The sequence below is a fragment of the Lemur catta genome, chromosome X (assembly GCF_020740605.2).
Source record: "Lemur catta isolate mLemCat1 chromosome X, mLemCat1.pri, whole genome shotgun sequence".
Taxonomy (NCBI): Eukaryota; Metazoa; Chordata; class Mammalia; order Primates; family Lemuridae; genus Lemur; species Lemur catta.
The window spans coordinates 12,495,900-12,515,907 of NC_059155.1; the positions used below are offsets into that span (position 1 = coordinate 12,495,900).

The 20,008-nt window shown below is 36.1% G+C and overlaps 1 protein-coding gene across 3 annotated transcripts in view; it reads left to right on the forward strand.

Annotated features, from left to right (window-relative positions):
* Positions 1-20,008, forward strand: part of COL4A5 (collagen type IV alpha 5 chain) — a 223,516-nt gene that overhangs the window by 135,654 nt on the left and 67,854 nt on the right. For all 3 annotated transcript variants that reach the window (XM_045537798.1, XM_045537799.1, XM_045537797.1), the window contains 8 exons: positions 1,066-1,136; positions 1,462-1,653; positions 2,458-2,626; positions 5,066-5,158; positions 5,252-5,356; positions 6,336-6,433; positions 10,284-10,434; positions 19,802-19,915. In XM_045537798.1, coding sequence (XP_045393754.1) covers positions 1,066-1,136; positions 1,462-1,653; positions 2,458-2,626; positions 5,066-5,158; positions 5,252-5,356; positions 6,336-6,433; positions 10,284-10,434; positions 19,802-19,915 — 993 coding nt within the window. The remainder of the gene's footprint in view (positions 1-1,065; positions 1,137-1,461; positions 1,654-2,457; positions 2,627-5,065; positions 5,159-5,251; positions 5,357-6,335; positions 6,434-10,283; positions 10,435-19,801; positions 19,916-20,008) is intronic.

Genomic DNA, 20,008 nt, shown 5'->3' on the forward strand with positions numbered 1-20,008 from the left:
TGGGAATACTTTCAGCAAGTCTTACAGATGCCACTGGAAGTTTGTAATCTAGCCTCGCACTTTCAGTCTAGTGGGTCTCAAACTTGGGAATGCATCAGAATCACCTGGAGGGCTTGTTAAAATCCAGATTGCTAAGCCCCAACCCCATAGTTTCTGTTTCAGTAGATCTGGAGTAGGGGCTCAAGAATTAGCATTTCTAGGCTGGGTGAGGTGGCTTACGCCTGTCATCCCAGAATTTTGGGAGGCCTAGGCAGGAGGATCATTTGAGGCCAGAAGTTCGAGACAAGCCTAAACAATACTGAGACCCCCATCTCTACAAAAAATAGAAAAATAGCTGGCCATAGTGGCACACGCCCATAGTCCCAGCTACTCGGGAGGCTGAGGCAGGAGGATTGCTTGAGCCCAGGCATTTGAGGTTGCTGTGAGCTATGATGATGCCACTGTACTCAACCCCAGCCAATAGAATAAGACGCTATCTCCAGAAAGAAAAAAAAAATAGCATTTCTAACTAGTAATCAGGTAGTGATGATGCAGCTGGTCCAGAGATCTATTTGGAGAATAACTGCTTCAGGAACATTTCCTCTAGTATTTGGGCTCCAAATGTTTCTCATAAACCAAATTTTAGGGAATGACAAACTAAAGAAAGGACTGGTAAGGATCTAGGAAAATTGTATAAGTCAGAAAAAAGATATGCAGACTTTTTCCTTATCACTTTCTCCCCTTGACAATGGAATAGTTATAGGAGCCCAAGCAACTCTTTGCATAGTATTTGGTAGTTGCAAGCTCCGAAAAAGGCTGCTTTGGAGTTGGAAATATCTAAGGATACAATATTGTATATAAGGTAAATGTTAAATTTATTTAAAAGAAAAGATGATTTCCTCATTTTGAGAACATAAAAGAGGAAAATAAAAATGTGACTTAAATGGGATTGAATGGGGTTCTTATTTTAACAACTTGACTGCCTGACTTTCTGATTTCTATATGAGCTTTTTAAGGGGTTCAAGCTCAAAATTCACATTATCGTGTGTGTGCACGTGTGTGTGCATATGTGTTTATGTTTGTTAGGATCTCTTGGTTTTCCTGGACAGAAGGGTGAAAAAGGACATCCTGGTGCAACTGGTCCCAAAGGATTACCAGTAAGTTTTGAGTACATTGTAGAACAAAAAGAAGTAGAAGGAAGACATTTACACCTTGATTTTCACTTTTGTGTGTACATATATATATTTATTTATTTGTATCTGTATCTATCTATACATATATAGCTTAGTTTTTCTATTACATTTATTTAATTCCTTGACTCTTCCTGACTCACATCCCTCTCTTGATTCAGTCCTTTGTATACCAGATGTTATTAGGTGAGTTGATGGGGTAAACTGGAGAGAAGTTAAGTGTTAGAAAAAAAGAAACTGATTTTCTTTTTCTTTCATCTTTTTCTACTGTTTCTTTTTCTACTCCCCTCAGGGAATACCAGGAGCTCCAGGTGCTCCAGGCTTTCCTGGATCTAAAGGTGAACCTGGTGACATCCTCACTTTTCCGGGAATGAAAGGTGACAAAGGAGAGTTGGGTTCCCCTGGAGCTCCAGGGCTTCCTGGTTTACCTGGCACCCCTGGACAAGATGGATTGCCAGGGCTTCCCGGCCCCAAAGGAGAGCCTGTGAGTTGATTTGATATTCTTGGTTTTATGAGGTCAAATTGTCACTTAGAAATGTTTCCTAAATTAATACAGAGGATGAACTTGGTGCTGAGATGAACACCCAATCAAAGCTTAAAAGACTGTAATTATACAGTAATGGTATATTGTTACTGACTATGTAGGATTTCTGCACTATTCTTTTCTCTTGGTTGTTTTATAAACTTCTTAACCCATTACTATATTGAGTAATATTAGCTGAGAGTAGATGAGCAGTAGTTGAGATGTTTATGAGTCAGTGTGTGGTTTCCTCTGTCTTATTCCATGTATCCTTTTCTGGGTGTAGACCTGACAACCAGAAATCTAACTTGGTTTTTATATATAGTAAGTTTAGGGATTAGCATGCATAGATGGCCTTGTTAAATGTGCCACAGAGTCAAAAGATTGAACATAAATGAACAGTCTCATTTTGTGCACAATACACAGCCCAGGATATTTAGGTGGGAAGTAATATTTTATAATATGTTAGCTACACTGTAACCTTCTTGACTTATAGTAGGATGTAAGCTTCATGAGGTCCAAGATTTTTGTCTATTTTTATTTTCTGTTTTATCACCAGCACTTGGCACGTAGTAGGAACTCAAAAATATTTGTTGAAGGAATAAATAAATGAAGTGATCATACATACCATCCCATAACCCTACTCACTTACACAGTTTTTAAGAAGAACTATATGTCTATATCCTTTCCCTAGTTGTATTCAGTAATACGAACCTACAGATAGTTGTTATTTCTACGTGTTTCTGTATTAAACTTTTCCCTTTTTAGGGTGGAATTGTTTTTAAGGGTGAAAGAGGTCCCCCTGGGAACCCAGGTTTACCAGGTCTCCCAGGGAATACGGGGCCTATGGGCCCTCCTGGTTTTGGCCCTCCAGGCCCAGTAGGTGAAAAAGGCATACAAGGTGTGGCAGGAAGTCCAGGCCAGCCAGGAGTACCAGGTGAGTTTACTATGGTTGGTTGTTTTGTTTTAAATTTGGTCCTTAAAAGCAGAGATGTATTTTGGCCATTCTAGGCCTCCTTTCCTGAGAGATGTCTTTCCCTGACTGTTATATTTGGACTCTTAAGAACTCTTTAGCAAGGGAACACAATGTGGTTTTGTTTAAGGAGGCCTTTTCTTCAATTTTTTTTCTATCTTCATTGTTATTATTATTACTTTTATTCTTAAGTATTAATACATGATACATAAAGCAAAGTATAGTGAATGATTTTAATAGAAACACACACATAACTACCACACACTTCAGGAAATAGAACATTGTCAGCATCCTAGAAACCCCCACCCTCCTTTCCCTGTTCTTTTCTGATCACAGTCCCCTTCCTCCTCTCCAAAGGTAACCACTGTCCTGATTTTTGCATAATTTCCTTCCATTTCCCTCCTAGTTTTATCAGCTATGTATACATTCTTAAACATTATTTTTATTTCTTTTTGAAATTCATATTAATGAATCATAGGGTGAGTGTTTTTTGTGTATAGCTATCTTATATTCATTTTCATTGCTGTATAGTACCCCATTGTATGTATTTATGTATGTATGTGTATGTGGTGTATATCACAGTTGATTCATCCATTCTGTTGTTAATGGTCAGTTAAGTTATTTACAGTTCAGTTTATTATGAATAATACTTTTATGTACAGTCATATATATATTATCTCCTGGTGTTCATGTGCTCATACTTCTCTAGGGAAGGGGTTGGCAAACTATGACCCATGGACCAAATCTGGCCCACTGCCTGCTGTTATAAATAAAAGCTTTATTTGAACACATCCACACCCATTTACCATCATCTATCTGTGGTTGCTTTAGCACTGCAACAACAGAGTTGAGTAGTTTCTAAAGAGACCGTATGGTCTTCAAGGACCAAAGTATTTACTATCTGGTCCTTTACAGAAAATGCTTACCAATTCTTGGGCTAGGATATATATTTAAGATTAGCATTTTTGAGGCATAGGATAAGTGCATCTACAGCTTGAGTAGATAATTCCAAACTATATCCAGAGCAATTGTACCAATTTATACCATTACATATAGTGTCAGAGATTTCTTGCTGCTCTGCATCTTCACAAACGTTTTGAATTGTCAGACTTTTATGGTTTTGCTAATCTGTTGAGTGTGATAGTGCCTCATAGTTTTATTTTGCATTCCTATGATTACATTAAAGTTGAGCTCCTTTTCATATGTTTATTGGCATTTGAATGTCCTTTTGTGAAATGCCTATTCAAGTGTTTTGACCATTTTTTCTATTGTTTTTTTTTATTGATTTAGAGGAGTTCTTTGTATATTCTGTATATTAGTTTTTAGGTAGCTATGAATTTTTACCCACCATTATTGGCTATTTTCACACTCTGTATAGTGTCTTTAATGAACAGAAATCAATTTAATATAGTCAAAATTATTAATGTTTTCTCTCATGGTTAGTGTTTTTTTGTCGTGTTTAGGAAAACTTTCTTTTTTCTGAGCCCATTCCAAGTTCCTATTTCAGTTGATGAAAAGTAGTTGTACTTGGACTTAGCATACATAAAATGTAAAGGTGCCATTAGCTGACCAAAAACAAGTATTTTCCGTGTTTATCACAATTTGGTTTTTTAGATATTTTTAATAGGTAACATCTTATATTAGGGTTTTCCTCATAAACAGAACTCATAAGATAGATAGATTGACAGACAAATGAGAGATAATTTACTAGGGAATTTAACTCACGATTGTGGAGGCTGAGAAGTCCCACAGTAGGCTGCCTGCGAGCTGGAGAACTACAGAAGCCAGCAGTGTGGCTTAGTTCAGGTTTGAAAGCTTGAGAACTTGGGTGGCTGCTGGTGCAAGTCCCAGAGTCTGAAGGCCGGAGAACTTGGAATTTTGATGTCAAAGGGTAGGAGAAAACAGGTATCCCAGCTCCAAAGAGAGAGAGAGGGCAAATTCACCTCTTCTTTGCCTTTTTTTTCTATCTGGGCCCTCAGCTAATTGGATGGTGCCCGCTCACATTGGGTGAGAGTAGATCATCCTTCCTCAGTCCACTGTTCAAATGCCAGCCTCTTCCAGAAACACCCTCACAGACATACCCAGAAATAATGTTTCTGGGTATCTCTTAATCCAATCAAGTTGACACCTAAAGTATCTCTTAATCCAATCAAGTTGACACCTAAAATTAATTGTCACACATCCTCAATCATGGAAACTCTTAAAGCTGTCATCTACTTTTTCTCTTTGAAATTTTTCTGTTTGATATCTTCCTTGAATACATAATGTGGGATTGTTTTTCTTGTGAATTTTTGTTAGCATTTTCAAAAGATCATTGATGATTTCCTTTTCTGTTTTGAATTAAAAGACATCTTTAGTCAGGTAAAAATCTCTCATTCACTACTGATTTACTCTTGTTCTCAGGTCCTAAAGGCGATCCGGGTCAGACCATAACCCAGCCAGGGAAACCTGGCTTGCCTGGTAACCCAGGCAGAGATGGTGAAGTAGGTCTTCCAGGTATATGAGAATTTTATTCCAAAACATCTTTAATACTGTTGGCTATTTTTATTTGAACATTTCCCTTTCCCAAAAACTGTTTTTTCTCCATAGGTGATCCTGGACTTCCAGGCCAACCAGGCTTGCCAGGAATACCTGGTAGCAAAGGAGAACCAGGTATCCCTGGAACTGGGCTTCCTGGACCACCTGGTCCCAAAGGTATGTTGGAATGGGTAGCGAGCAGGGTAGGTTAGCTGATTAGTATGACGTTTTGCTTTGATATAATTCACCAACAAATAAAATATATTAATTGTACCTTTTTGTATGCTATAGATGAATAGTCAAAGTGCATATGAACTTTTAATTCATTATATTTATCTAAAACAATCCAGACATGAAAATGTTGAAATTGTATATATGCTGAAATGATATATAAGCTAAAAAATCATGAGAATTATTATCTTTTGTTCTCAGGGCTTAGAACAGTCCCTGGCACAAAGAAAGCACATGGTAGATACTTGTTGAATTAATGCATTGTGTTAAACAGAAAACAGATTTACTGCATACATATATCTAAGCAATGGTTTATCCTAAATAATATTCTCTTTATTTATTGAAATTTTTCAGGGTTGTTGCTTTAGTTCTGCTTTATTCTTCACAGAATTTATTCTCATGAATGACAAGAGACAAGATTACACATTGGTTTGAGGACAGTTCTTAAACATATCCTTACTCATTTATACCATGTGTTTTCTAAAGTGTCAGATATGATTATATGTATGTAATATCTGCAATTGTTTTTAGCTCATGTCCAGAATTATATAGTAGACCTTTATCATATTATATCCAGATGTAAGCAGAAGAAAAATTCTTCTGTGTTTTTGTGTGGCATTCATTTCTTACATTAAGTTCTATCTTATTATGTAGTATCCCTCATTTTTCTTCAGAAGAGCGTATCTCCTACACACTAGTTCTATGTGAAAATAATAGGATCATAAGGTAATAGAGAGGGAATACAGGTATCTGTGAAGCCTGATCCTAACCTAAGTAGTCATATAGCATGTCATTGTGCTTTTAACATCTTTCTTACTGCAATCACTAAGCATGATTGGATAAGGTGAAAATGTGGGTTTGGGAATTTGGATATCTTTCTTAAAGTGTCTTCTCTTTGAGGATTAAAAATAACATCATTTTACAGGTTTTCCTGGAATTCCGGGACCTCCAGGAGCACCTGGGACACCTGGAAGAATTGGTCTGGAAGGTCCTCCTGGGCCACCAGGCTTTCCAGGACTGAAGGTCTGGGACATTTTAATTTATTCCTTCTAATTTTCCTATCTCTGCTACCTTTCTTATTTCTAGCTCTCTGTTTTGTCTTAGACATCATCCCAAGTCTTCACTATATAGATAAAACTTAACTGTTTTATCTTATCTATTGTCATTTAAAATATTTAACCCCAAATCATGTTCAGTAGTCCAAGAGGTCATATTTGGAGCAAGAAAAATTTCCGAACCTGTTTGTGAATGGCCAATTCTTTGATTAAATTAGAGAATGCAAGCATAACTCAAAGATATTGCAAGTTTGTTTCCAGACCATGGCAGTAAAGTGAATATTGCTAAAAAATGCTACCAATCCTCTAAACCATCAGCAAGTTGTAATCTTTTTGATGGTGGAGGATCTTGCCTCAGTGCGGATGGCTGCTGACTGATGCAAGTGGTGCTTGCTAAAGGTTGAGGTAACTGTGGCAATTTCTTAAAATAAGACAACAATGCAGTTTGCCACATTGACTGACTCTTCCTTTAACAAAAGGTTTCTCTGTAGCCTGTGATGCTGCTTGATAGCATTTTACCCACAATAGAACTTCTTTCAAAATTGAAGTCAATCCTCTCCCTGGTGTTGCTTTATCAACTAAGTTTACATACTATTCTAAGTCTTTTGTTATCATTTCAACAGTGTTCACAGCATATTCACTAGGATAGATTCCATCTCATGAAACCGCTTTTCTTGTTGATCTATAAGAAGAAGCTCCTCATTCACTCAAGTTTTATTATGAGATTGCAGCAAGTCAGTCACATCTTTAGTCTCCACCTCTAATTCTAGTTCTTTTGGTATTTCTACCACATCTTCAGTTATTTCCTCCCCTGAAGTCTTGAACCCCACAAAGTCATTCATGAGGGTTGGAATCAACTTCTTCCAAACTCCTGTTAATGTTGATATTTTGACCTCCTCCCATGAATCACTAATGTTCTTAATGGCATAAAGAATGGTAAATGGGCCGGGCGCGGTGGCTGACACCTGTAATCCTAGCACTCTGGGAGGCTGAGGCGGGTGGATCGCTCGAGGTCAAGAGTTCAAGACGAGCCTGAGCAAGAGCGAGACCCCATCTCTACTAAAAACAGAAAGTAATTATCTGGCCAACTAAAATATATATAGAAAAAAAAATTAGCCGGGCATGGTGGCGCATGCTTGTAGTCCCAGCTACTCGGGAGGCTGAGGCAGTAGGATCGCTTAAGCCCAGGAGTTTGAGGTTGCTGTGAGCTAGGCTGATGCCATGGCACTCACTCTAGCCAGGGCAACAAAGCGACACTCTGTCTCAAAAAAAAAAAAGAATGGTAAATGCTTTCCAGAAGGTTTTCAATTCACTTTGCCCAGATCCATCAGAGGAATCACTATCTATGGCATCTATAGCCTTACAAAATGTATTTCTTAAATAATAAGACTTGAAAGTCAAATTGACTCCTTGATCCATAGGGTGCAGAATGGATGTTGTATTAGCAGGCATGAAAATAATATTAATTTCCTCGTACATCTCCCTCAGAGCTCTTGGGTAACTAGATACACTGTCAATGAACAGTAATATTTTGACAGGAATCTTTTTTTTCTGAGCAGTAGGTCTCAACAGTGGGCTTAAAATATTCAGTAAACTATGCTGTGAACAGATATGCTGTTATCCAGGCTTTGTTGTTCCATTTATAGAACACAGGCAGAATAGATTTAGCATAATTCTTAAGTGCCCTAGGATTTTTGGAATGGTAAATGAGCGTTGGCTTCAACTTCAAGTCAGCAGCTGCATTAGCCCCTAGCAAGAGAGTCAGCTTGTCCTTTGAAGGTTTGAAGTCAGGCATTGACTTCTCTCTAGATTTAAAAGTCCTGGATGGCATCTTCTTCCAATAGAAGACTATTTCATTGACATAGAAAATCTGTTGTTTAGTGTAGCCATGTTCATCAATTATTTTAGCTAGATCTTCTAGATTACTTGCTGCAGCTTCTACATCAGCACTTGGTGCTTCACCTTGCACTTTTATATTATGGAGACAGGTTCATTTCTTAAACCCTATGAACCAACCTTTGCTAGCTTCCAACTTTTCTTCTGCAGCTTCCTCACTTCTCTCAGCTTTCATAGAATTGAAGAGAGTTAGGGCCTTGCTATGGATTAGGCTTTGGCTGAAGGGAATGTTGCGGCTGGTTTGACATTTTATTCAGATCACTAAAACTTTCTCCATATCATCAATGAGGCTGTTTTGCTTTCTTATCATTCTTGTGTTCACTGAAGTAGCACTTTTGATTTCCTCTGAGAGCTTTTCCTTTGCATTCACAACTTGGCTAACTCTTTGGAACAAGAGGCCTAGCTGTTGGTCTGTCTCAGCTTTTGACATGCCTTCCTCACTAAGCTTAATCATTTCTAGCTTTGGATTTAAAGTGAGAAATGTGCTACTCTTCCTTTCACTTGAATGCTTAGGGGCCATTATAGAGTTATTAATTGGCCTAATTTCAATATTGTTGTGTCTCAGGGAATAGGGAGGCCTGAAGAGAGGGAGCAAGATGGGGTAGTGGCCAGGTGGTAGAGCAGTCAGAACATGTATGGGTGTAGTTCGTGGTTCCTCAAAACAATTACAATAGTAACATCAAAGATCATTGATCACAGATCACCATAGAAGATATAATAATAATTAAAAACTTTGAAATATTGCAACAATTACCAAAATGTGACACAGAGATACAAAGTGAGCACATGCTCTTGGAAAAATGGCGCCAGTAGACCTGCTTGATGCAGGGTTGCCACAAACTTCCAATTTGTAAAACATGTGATATCTGCAAAAACACAATAAAATGAGGTATGCCTGTGCAATGACTAGCTCCCCCATACATCTCTGTAGACTCACCTTTGTCCTTTTCGTCTCTGTCCATGCCTGTGTGATGATTGGTTGAAATGGCATTGAATATCATGTCAAGACCTTCCCATACTATTGCCCTCTGTTCTAATTCATCACAGATACGTAATGCAAATCACTGCTGTTGACTTAGTAATAACAATAATAATAATAGATACTGTGTTTGAGTTACTTTCTATTCTTTTTAAAATATCTAATCTCAAACTTTCCTCAGCCAACCTTCAGCAAACTGTTTTGTCATGTAATTATCCTGACTGTTCCTATGCATTTTCTCTGTGCTTAATTGATTTCAAATTCCTGTGTTTCATCATAATTACTTATTTTCCATGGAAAAAGCAGTTAACCATGACCCCAGCTTTCATGAGAAAACCACTTCTCTATTGGTTGTTTTTATTATAAACATTTTCAAATGAACACAAAAGTAAAAGGAATAATATAATGTGTTTTCATATATTTATCACCCAGATTCAAAATTATTAAGATTTTATCACATTTGCTTCATCTATTCCTTTTTCCTTTGACTAAATATTTTAACCCAATTTTCAAAATCATGTCATTTTGCTTATAAATGTTTCAGTATTTATCTCTAAGTAAATGGACATTTTATTTTAAAAAACACCACCTAAATGCCATTATTATACCTAGTCAAATTGAAAATAATTATTTAGGATTATCTCATACTATCTATAATCACATTTCCTTACTTGAGTAGACTGTTCTTTAATCTTATGCTCTTTCATTTATCTCTTTCTTATCCTGAAACCAGTCCAACTCACTGTTTTACTAAACCCTGTTTCCCATCCTTCCAGATGTTTTCTGCAACATACCAATTGCTTTTTATTGAATTATCATCTCTCACCACCATGGAAAAAGAAGTATTACCTTGTATTTTGTGCTTTAAATTCTTTATGGTGAACAGTAAGCACCAGGAACGTCATGGGAGTTTTTGTTGTGTTTTGTCATGTCTATGCTGTAGGGAGAGCCAGGATTTGGATTCCCTGGGCCTCCTGGGCCACCAGGACTTCCAGGTTTCAAAGGAGCACTGGGTCCAAAAGGTGATCGTGGTTTCCCAGGACCTCCAGGTCCTCCAGGACGCACCGGCTTGGATGGGTTACCTGGACCAAAAGGTATGGAGGCTGTTGGTATTTCTCAACTTGCTTTTAACTTTTATAGAAATTGAAACTTTTGGGAAAGTTTATGAGTAATAAGTCCAATTAACTGAAAAGCCCTTGCTGCCCTTCTGTCACTGCTACACTCTTTTTTCCATCCACCATTGATTGTTTTTGTCTTTTTTTCATTGAATAGATTATATAATCATATATGTGTGAAAGTAACACTGGGAAGTCTTCCTTCCATCCCATCTTCATTCACTCTGTTCCTCTCCATCCCCATATGTACTCATTTTTTAGTTTCTTATTTATACTTCCAGTGCTCCAGTCAATAAGAATACATATTTTTACTTTTCTCTCTTTCTTAAAGGAAAAAGTACTACCTTTTGGCTTTTTTGTACTTTACATTTAATTTCATATCCTGGATTTTGCTCCATATCAGTACATAGAGATCTTGACTTTTTGAAAATAGCTGCTTAAAATTGAATTGCATGGATATAGCATAGTTCATTCCACTAGTTGCTAGACTGGATTTTTGCCAATCTTTCTTATTACAAATAATGCCACAGTGAATACTGAATACATATTATTTCAGATGTGTGCAGGTATAATAGTAGAATAAAGTAATGAAAATGGATTTTTCTGAGTTAAAGCGTAAATGTATCTTTAGATATTGGCCATTTGCATCATATTATACACCCACCTGCAGTGTATGAGTGTGCTTTTTTCCCCGCAGCCTTGATAAGTGAGTATTCTGATAAACTCTTAAATTTTTGCTAACCTGATAGAAGTTTCTCAGTATAGTTTACTTTTAAACATTTTACTGTAAAAATTTTCAAACACACAGAAAAAGAATTGTACATTGAACAATGCATACATCTACTGCCTAGATTATACAATTAACATTTTATCTCCCTGCCAACAATTTATTTTTAAAAATTTCAAATGTTCAGCAAATATAAAGAACTTTATAGTGACTACTATATACCCATCACTGATACACTACTATTAACATTTTACTATACGTGCTTCATCACATATCTATTTATCGATCCCTCTCTCCATCCATTGATCTATTTTTTGATGCATTTAAAAATAAATTGCAACAACAGTGTATATCTCCCTAAATACTTAAGCATGAATACCATAACTAAAATTCTGTACCTGTTTAATTCTTTTATTTTGATATAAAATTCATATTAAATGAGTTGCACAAATATTAAGGGTATGTTTCTGGATTTTGACAAAAGCATACACTCGTGTAACCCAAACACCTATCAAGATATCATACCAAAAATTTCCCTTGTGCCCCTTTCTAGTCAGCCCCTAACCCAGCAATCACAGTGGCAACTATAACTGTTGAATTTTTTCACCATGCTTGTTCTAGAGCTCTTTATAAATGGAATCATACAGTATGTACTTTCTTTGTAAGGCTTCTTTCACTCAGCATAATGTTTTTTGAGATCCATGCATGTTGTTGTGTTTATCAGCAGTTCTTTTCTTTCAATGAAGTTATGAAGTATTTTATTGTATGAATATATCATGGATACCTGGACTGTGTCGAGTTTTTTGCTATTTATTATGAATGAAGTTGTTGAGGACATTTTTTACAAGTCTTTTTTACGGATATGTGCTTTCATTTTGCTTGGGTAAATAACTATTAATAAAAGTAGATTTGTTGGGTCATAAGATAGGTATATGCTTAGTTATATAAGAAACTACTAGACCTTTTCCCAAAATGGATGAACCATTTTAAATTCACACCAATATGGTATGAAAGTTTCAGTTCCACATTCTCTCTAATTTTGGAATTTTGGTAGGTGTGTGATAGTATCATATTGTGGTTTTAATTTACATTTTCCTGATGACTAATAATGTTGAGCTCTTTTTTATATACCTGTGAATTATTTACACATTCAAATAATTTGTCCAATTTAAAAGATAGGTTGTTTCTCATTTTATGGTTAAGTTGGAAGTGTTCTTTATATATCCTGCATACCGGCCCTTTCTCAGATATGTGTTTATGCACATTTTATACCTATCTGGCTTTCCTATTAATTTTCTTAGTATATTTTGATAAACAAAAGCTTTAATTTTATAGAAGTTTCATTTACCTATTTTTTTCTTATATAATTGTAATTTTCTGTATCTTGTCTAAGAAACATTTGCTGCTCCAAAGTTGACAAGCTATAGTTTTAGTTTCTAGGTTTAAAACTATTGTCTATTTCAAATAATTTTTGTTCAGCATCATTTGTTTAAAATAACCCCCTCTCCATTGGATTACTTTGGGATCTGTGTCAAATCAAATGATTGTATATGTGTGGGTCTATTTCTGAGCTATCAATTCTCTTTTATTTATCTATTTTGCTATCCTTAAGTCAGTACCATACTGTTTCTATTACAGTAGCTTTATAGTGAGACTTGAAGTCAGCTAATGTAACCCACCAACTTTGTTCTTTTTTAAAAAAAATGGATTTTGGCTTTATTAGGTCTTTTGTCTTTACTTTCAGGGTGGTTTAAATTTGTGTGCCCCTTCCTATAAGTGAGAGCGACTATTTTTTTAAATAGGTTTAAGGGCCATATATATTCTTTTCCTGTGAACTGCTGATGTCATTTACCTATTTCTCTATTGGTTTCTTCTGCCTCCTTAATTTTGAGTTCCCTAATTACATACAGGAATAGAAATAGCATAGCTAGTTTGGCGTTTTTTTTCCTTTTTGATTTGCAAGGAACTGGCCATTTCTGGTCTATGTTTTGTGTCCTAGAGAATAATCCAAACAGGTCCTCGCTTCTGAAACGTGTTGGATTGATCCCTATTAAAGCAATAAGATGGCCCAGCTCATTTCTAACCAGGGTAGAGCTTCTGCCAGCAAAAGCCCTAAACTAGCCCACTACTCCAAACACTTAATAGATAAGGTCTTTTAAAAATACCTATCTGTCTTTGACTAAACAATCCTGGCCAGCTGTAAACTGTAACACTCAAAGTTACACGTAGTATTTCCCAGCAATTATCTCTCCGAGCTATAGATCTGTAATCCCAAAAATTGTAGATAAAGACATTCTAAATGATAATATAGGTGAAAAATAGTCTCCTTGTGGAAATTTCCCACTCACTATATTTTGTTTACATATGTCCTTGAGACAAGGGTTGTGAAGAAATGGGTTGAAGCCTATTTTAAACATGAACTTCTTATCAGAAATTTGCCTAATCTTTAGAAGAAAATCTGGGATCCCCATATTATAATAGGAGTTATTCTCAATTACTAAAACCCCAGTATAGTCCTTAAGGTGCTAGAAGAATAAGTGTTTGTGGTATTCTGTGATGTAAACATTTTTTATGTACCATTTATGTAATACTCGAATCAGTAGAAACACAAAAGTATAGACTTCAATCTTGAAGATCTCAGAGATTGCTCGCTACTGTAAGAAAATCTAGGTGGCATGACCATGATAGCAGTTATCTTAATGGGCACTTTTATGGAAATGTATCACTAATGTTTTAGATCAACAAACCACAGTCAAAACTCAGCCAGCATATCACAATAAAAATTTACCTACTAGATGCACAGTAGTGTCTGGGTATTAGAACTCAGTAACTAAACTATAAGAAAGGTTGATACAGCACTTTGAAAACAATGTTATGACCAATAATAATTAATAAGGCTAATACTTACCAGGAAATATTTATATGAAGAAGAAAATATGCTTAAGGCCAAACATTAGAATCATATTATACAAAAGAAAAAAACCAGGAGATGACTTTGGAAGCATTCAGTTTACTTCTTAAATTACTTTCATTCAGGGTCTCCTCTAAGATGCCTGGGAGGTTTTTATATATAAGGTGACGATTGAACTGAGTCTTCAGGGAAGGGTGTTCCAGGCAGCAGGAATAACCTGAAAAGGTATCATTCTGATACATAGAATGGTGTGCTTGGAAATATTGAAAGAAATAAAAATATGTATAATATACCATAGCAACAAAATCTATATCATACCAATATAACAAACAACTGCACACCTATGAATTTGACAAGTTGGATGAAATGGACCAATTTCTTAAAAGATACAAGCTATTGAAGGTCACTGAAGAAGAAATAGATAATCCAGGTATCTATTTTTAAAAATTGAGTTTGTGGTTAAAAACCTACCAACAAAGAAAACTGCAGGTACAGATGTAATCACTGATAAATTCTAACAAACATTTAAAGAAGCATGAGCGGATTAATAGAATGTGGTATATGTATACCATGCATTACTACGCAGCCATAAAAAAATGGTGAAATAATACCTCTTGTATTAACCTGGATGGAACTGGAGACCATTCTTCTAAGTGAAGTATCACAAGAATGAAAAAGCAAACACCACATGTACTCACCATTAAATTGGAACTAATCAATCAACACTTATGTGCACATATGGAAGTAACATTCATTGGAAATCAAGTAGGTGGGAGGGGGGAGGGGGGGAGGGGTAAATTTACACCTGATGGTTACAATGCACACTACCTGGGGGATGGGCACACTTATAACTTTGGCTCGAATGGTACAAAAGCAATTTATGTAACCAAAACGTTTGTACCCTTGTAATATTATTAAATAAAAAAATAAGATTGACCATATCCTAGGCCACAAAGCATGTCTCAACAAATTTAAAAAAGTAGAAATTATACGATGCATCTTCTCAGACCACAGTGGAATAAAATTAGAAATCAACTCCAACAGAAACTCTCATCTCTTACACAAAATCATGGAAACTAAACAACCTTTTGCTGAAAGATTATTGAGAGGAAATTAAGATGGAAATCAAAAGATTCTTTGAAGTAAATGATAAAGGAGACACAAGTTATCAAAATCTATGGGACACAGCTGGAGCATAGAGCAGTCCTGAGAGGAAAATTCATATCTGTAAATGCCTACATCCAATGGACAGAAAGATCACAAATCAATAATCTAATGAATCATCTCAAAGAACTGGAAAAGGATGAGCAAACCAACCCGAAACCCAGTAGAAGAAAAGAAATAAGAAAGATCAAAGCAGAGGTAAATGAAATTAGTAACAAAAAAATTACATGGACTATTAATAAAACAAAAAGTTGGTTCTTTGAAAAAATAAACAAAATTGACAGACGTCTTGTGAGATTAACAAGAAGCAGAAAACAAAGGACTCTAATAAGTTCAATCAGGAATGAAAAAGGAGAAATTACAACTGATACCACGGAAATACAAAATACCATCTATGAATACTATATAACCTCTATGCATGTAAACTTGAGAACATAGAGGAAATGGAAAAATTTTTAGAAACACACAGCCTCCCTAGGCTGAATCAGGAAGAAATAGAATTCCTGAACAGACAAATATCAAGTACCGAAATTGAAGCAGCAATAAAAAACCTTCCTAAAAAAGAGTCCTGGACCAGATGGTTTCACACCCAAATTTTACCAGAACTACAAAGAAGAACTGGTGCCTATCCTGCAGAAGTTATTCTACAACATCACGAAAGAAGGAGTCCTCCACAACATGTTTTATGAAGCCAACATCACCCTGATACCAAAACCAGGAAAGGACACAACAAAAAAAGAAAACTGTAGACCAATATCCCTTATAAATATTGATGCAAAAATTCTAAAAATCCTAGCAAACCGAATTCAGGTGCTTATCAAAAAAATAATCCATCACGGCCAAGTGCTTCATCCAAGAGATGCAGAGATGGTTCAACATACGCAAATCTATAAATGTAATTGACCACATAAATAGAAGCAAAAACAAAGACCATATGATCCTCTCAATAGATGCAGAAAAAGCATTCCACAAAATTCAGCACCCTTTTATGATAAGAACACTTAACAAAATAAGCATAGACGGGACTCACCTAACAATGATAAAAGCAATATATGACACACTCACAACCAACATCATACTGAATGGGGAAAAATTGAAAGCATTCCTGCTTAGAACTGGAACCAGACAAGATTGCCCTCTATCAACACTTCTATTCAACATAGTGCTGGAAGTCCTACCCAGAGCAATCAGACAAGAGAAGGAAATCAGGGGCATCCAAATGGGGGCAGAAGGGGTCAAACTATTTCTCTTTGCTGAAGATATGATTTCATATCTAGAAAAGCCCAAAGTTTCTGCCATGAGACTACTGGAATTGCTAAACAAATTCAACAAAGTCTCAGATTACAAAATCAATGTACACAAATCAGTAGCATGCCTATACACCAACAACAGTCAAACTGAGAACCAAGTCAAAGATTTAATACCCTTCACAATAGCAACAAAGAAAACAAAATGCCCAATATTTAGCTAAGGAGGTGAAAGACCTCTACAGGGAGAACTATGAAACACTGAGGAGGGAAATAGCAGAGGATATAACAGGTGGAAAATCATACCATGCTCATGGGTTGGCAGAATCAAAATTATTAAAATGTGTGTACTACCCAAAGTTGTCTACAGATTGAATACAATCCCTATTAAGATACCAACTCCATTTTTCACAGATCTAGGAAAAATAATTCTATACCTCGTACAGAATGAGAGAAGACTCCATATAGCAAAAGCAATCTTAAGCAAAAAGAACAAATTGGGAGGCATCAATTTACAAGACTTCAAGCTATACTACAAGGCTATAGTAATTAAAACAGCATGGTACTGGGACAAGAACAAAGACATAAAGCAATGGAACAGAACTAAGAACCCAGATATAAAACCATCCTCATATAGCCATCTAGTCTTTGACAAAGCAGACAAAAACATACACTGGGGAAAAGAATCATTATTTAATAAATGGTGCTGGGAAAATTGGATAGCCACATGTACAAGACTGAAATAGGATCTGCACCTTTCACCTCTCACAAAAATCAACTCACAGTGGATAACAGGCTTAAACCTAAGACATAAAACTGTAAGAATTCTAGAAGAAAATGTTGGAAAAACTCTTATAGACATTGGTGTAGGCAAAGAATTTATGAAGAAGATTCCAAAGGCAATCACAGCAACAACAAAAATAAATAAATGGGACCTAATCAAATTAAATAGCTTCTGCACAGCCAAGGAAACTATCATGAGAGCAAACAGAAAACCTAAAGAATGAGAGAAAATATTTGCATGTTATGTATCCAATAAAGGGCTGATAACTAGAATCTATATAGAACTCAGGAAAATCAGCAAGACAAAAAGCAAACAACCCCATTAAGAAGTGGGCAAAATACATGAACAGAAACTTTTCAAAACAAGACCGACTAATGGCAAACAAACATATAAAAAAATGCTCAGTATCTCTAATCATCAGGGAAATGGAAATCAAAACCACAATGGGACATCACATATCCCCAGTGAGAATGGCCTTTATCAAAAAGTCCCAAAACAATAAATGTTGGCATGGATGTGGAGAGATAGGAAGGTTTATACACTGTTGGTGGGACTGCAAACTAGTACGACCTCTGTGGAAGGCAATATGGAGATACCTCAAAGAGGTACAAGTAGAACTACCATTTGATCTGGCAATCCCATTACTGGGGATCTACCTAAAAGAACAAAAGACATTATATGAAAAAGACATCTGCACTTGAATGTTTATAGCAGCACAATTCACAATTGCAAAGATGTGGAAACAACCCAAGTGCCCATCAATACATGAGTGGATTAATAAAATGTGGTATATGTATACCATGGAGTTCTATCAGCCACGAAAAACAATGGTGATCTAGCACCTCTTGTATTATCCTGGATAGAGCGGGAGCCCATTCTACTAAGTGAAGTATCCCAAGAATGGAAAAACAAGCACCACACGTACTAACCATCAAATTGGTATTAACTGATCAACACTTAAATGCACATATAGTAGTAACATTCATTGGGTGTCGGGCAGATGGGAGGGGGGAGAAGGGGATGGGTATATTTACACCTAATGGGTACGGTGTGCACCATCTGGGGGATGGACACACTTGAAGCTCTGACTCGAGTGGAGCAAGGGCAATATACGTAACCTAAATATTTGTACCCCCATAATATGCTGAAATTAAAAAAAAAAACAAGCAACCAAAGTTTCAAAATACAGTTGGAAAAATTGGCAAATGATTTGAATAGATACTTCACCAAAGAAGATATCCAAATGACTGATAAGCACATGTAAAGATGCTCAATATAATTATTCATCTGGGAAATGTGATTTAAAACCACAATGGGATACCACTACATAATTATTAGAATGGGTTTTAGAAAAAAAGGAGGAAAACTGACAGTACAAAATTCTACCAAAGATGCAGAGTAAATAGAATCCTCATACATTGCTAGTTAGTATGCAAAATGGTACAGCCATTTTGAAAAACAGTTTGTTAATTTCTCATAGAGTTGAACATAGCCTTTCGACATGATGCAGCAATTCCACTCCCAAGAAAAATGTGAAGCTTCACAAAAACCTGTAGGTTAGTGTTCATAGCAACTTAATTCATAATTACCAAGAATTGGAAACAGCCCAGATGTCCTTCGAATGGTGAAAAGATTAACAGAGTGTAGCATATGATGGAATAGTAACCAGCAATAAAAAGTACATTCGGATACACACAACAATGTGGGTAAATCTCACATGCATTATATTAAGTTAAAGAGGACATACTTAAAAGGCTACATACTGTGTGATTATGTTTATATTGACATTCCGTAAAAGGAAAAACTGTAAGACATAAAATAGATCAGCAGTTGCCAGGGAATTGGGACATGGGGAGGAGTTGACTCCTGGGCACAGGGACCTTTTTGGGCTGATGGAGATGTTCTATATCTTGATTTTAGTGTTGGTTATATGACTGTATACCTTTCTCAAAACTTATCAGAGTATACACTAAAAAGTAAATTTTAATACATTTAAAGATTTTTAAAAGTGGGAGTGACAGAGAGACAGACAGAAGATGGAGAGAGGGACAGTGAAGTTTCTGATGTCAAACAGATATTTCACTGAGGATGGGAGAGGCTTAAGCATGTTTGTAGGCCACAACTCTGACTTAGTAAAAAGGAAGACATTGAGGGTTATTTACTTTAAAATACAGGTAATTTGAAAATGTATTTTAAACTTATAAATAAATACCTGCCCGAGATGAGCTACAAGTAGAAGTAATGTGTGGTTTGTAATCTTTTGTACTGTTTTGTGAGGTTGATTTAAGTATTGAGGTAGTGCTCAGCATATGTTAAATTATGAGGCTATAACTACTGATGGATTCCCTATCCTGTGCTCTGTATACTTATGTGTACTTTTCTTGCTAAATGAATGTCCAGTTTTCAAGATCTCTGCTTTATATAATGTGCCTTTTCACAGGGGTATTCTGATTCTTAAGGACTAGTGACTCAGCTATTGTTTTTAATATCTAAACTACATTTATTTCTTAAAGGTGATGTTGGACCAAATGGACAACCTGGACCAGTGGGACCTCCTGGGCTGCCAGGAATAGGTGTTCAGGGACCACCAGGACCACCAGGGCTTCCTGGACCTATAGGCCAACCTGGTAAGATTGGAATAAATGTACATTTTATATTGCTCATAATATATAGGTTGGTTAGCTCATCAATAAAGTGAAACCTACATAACAGTCTTCCAG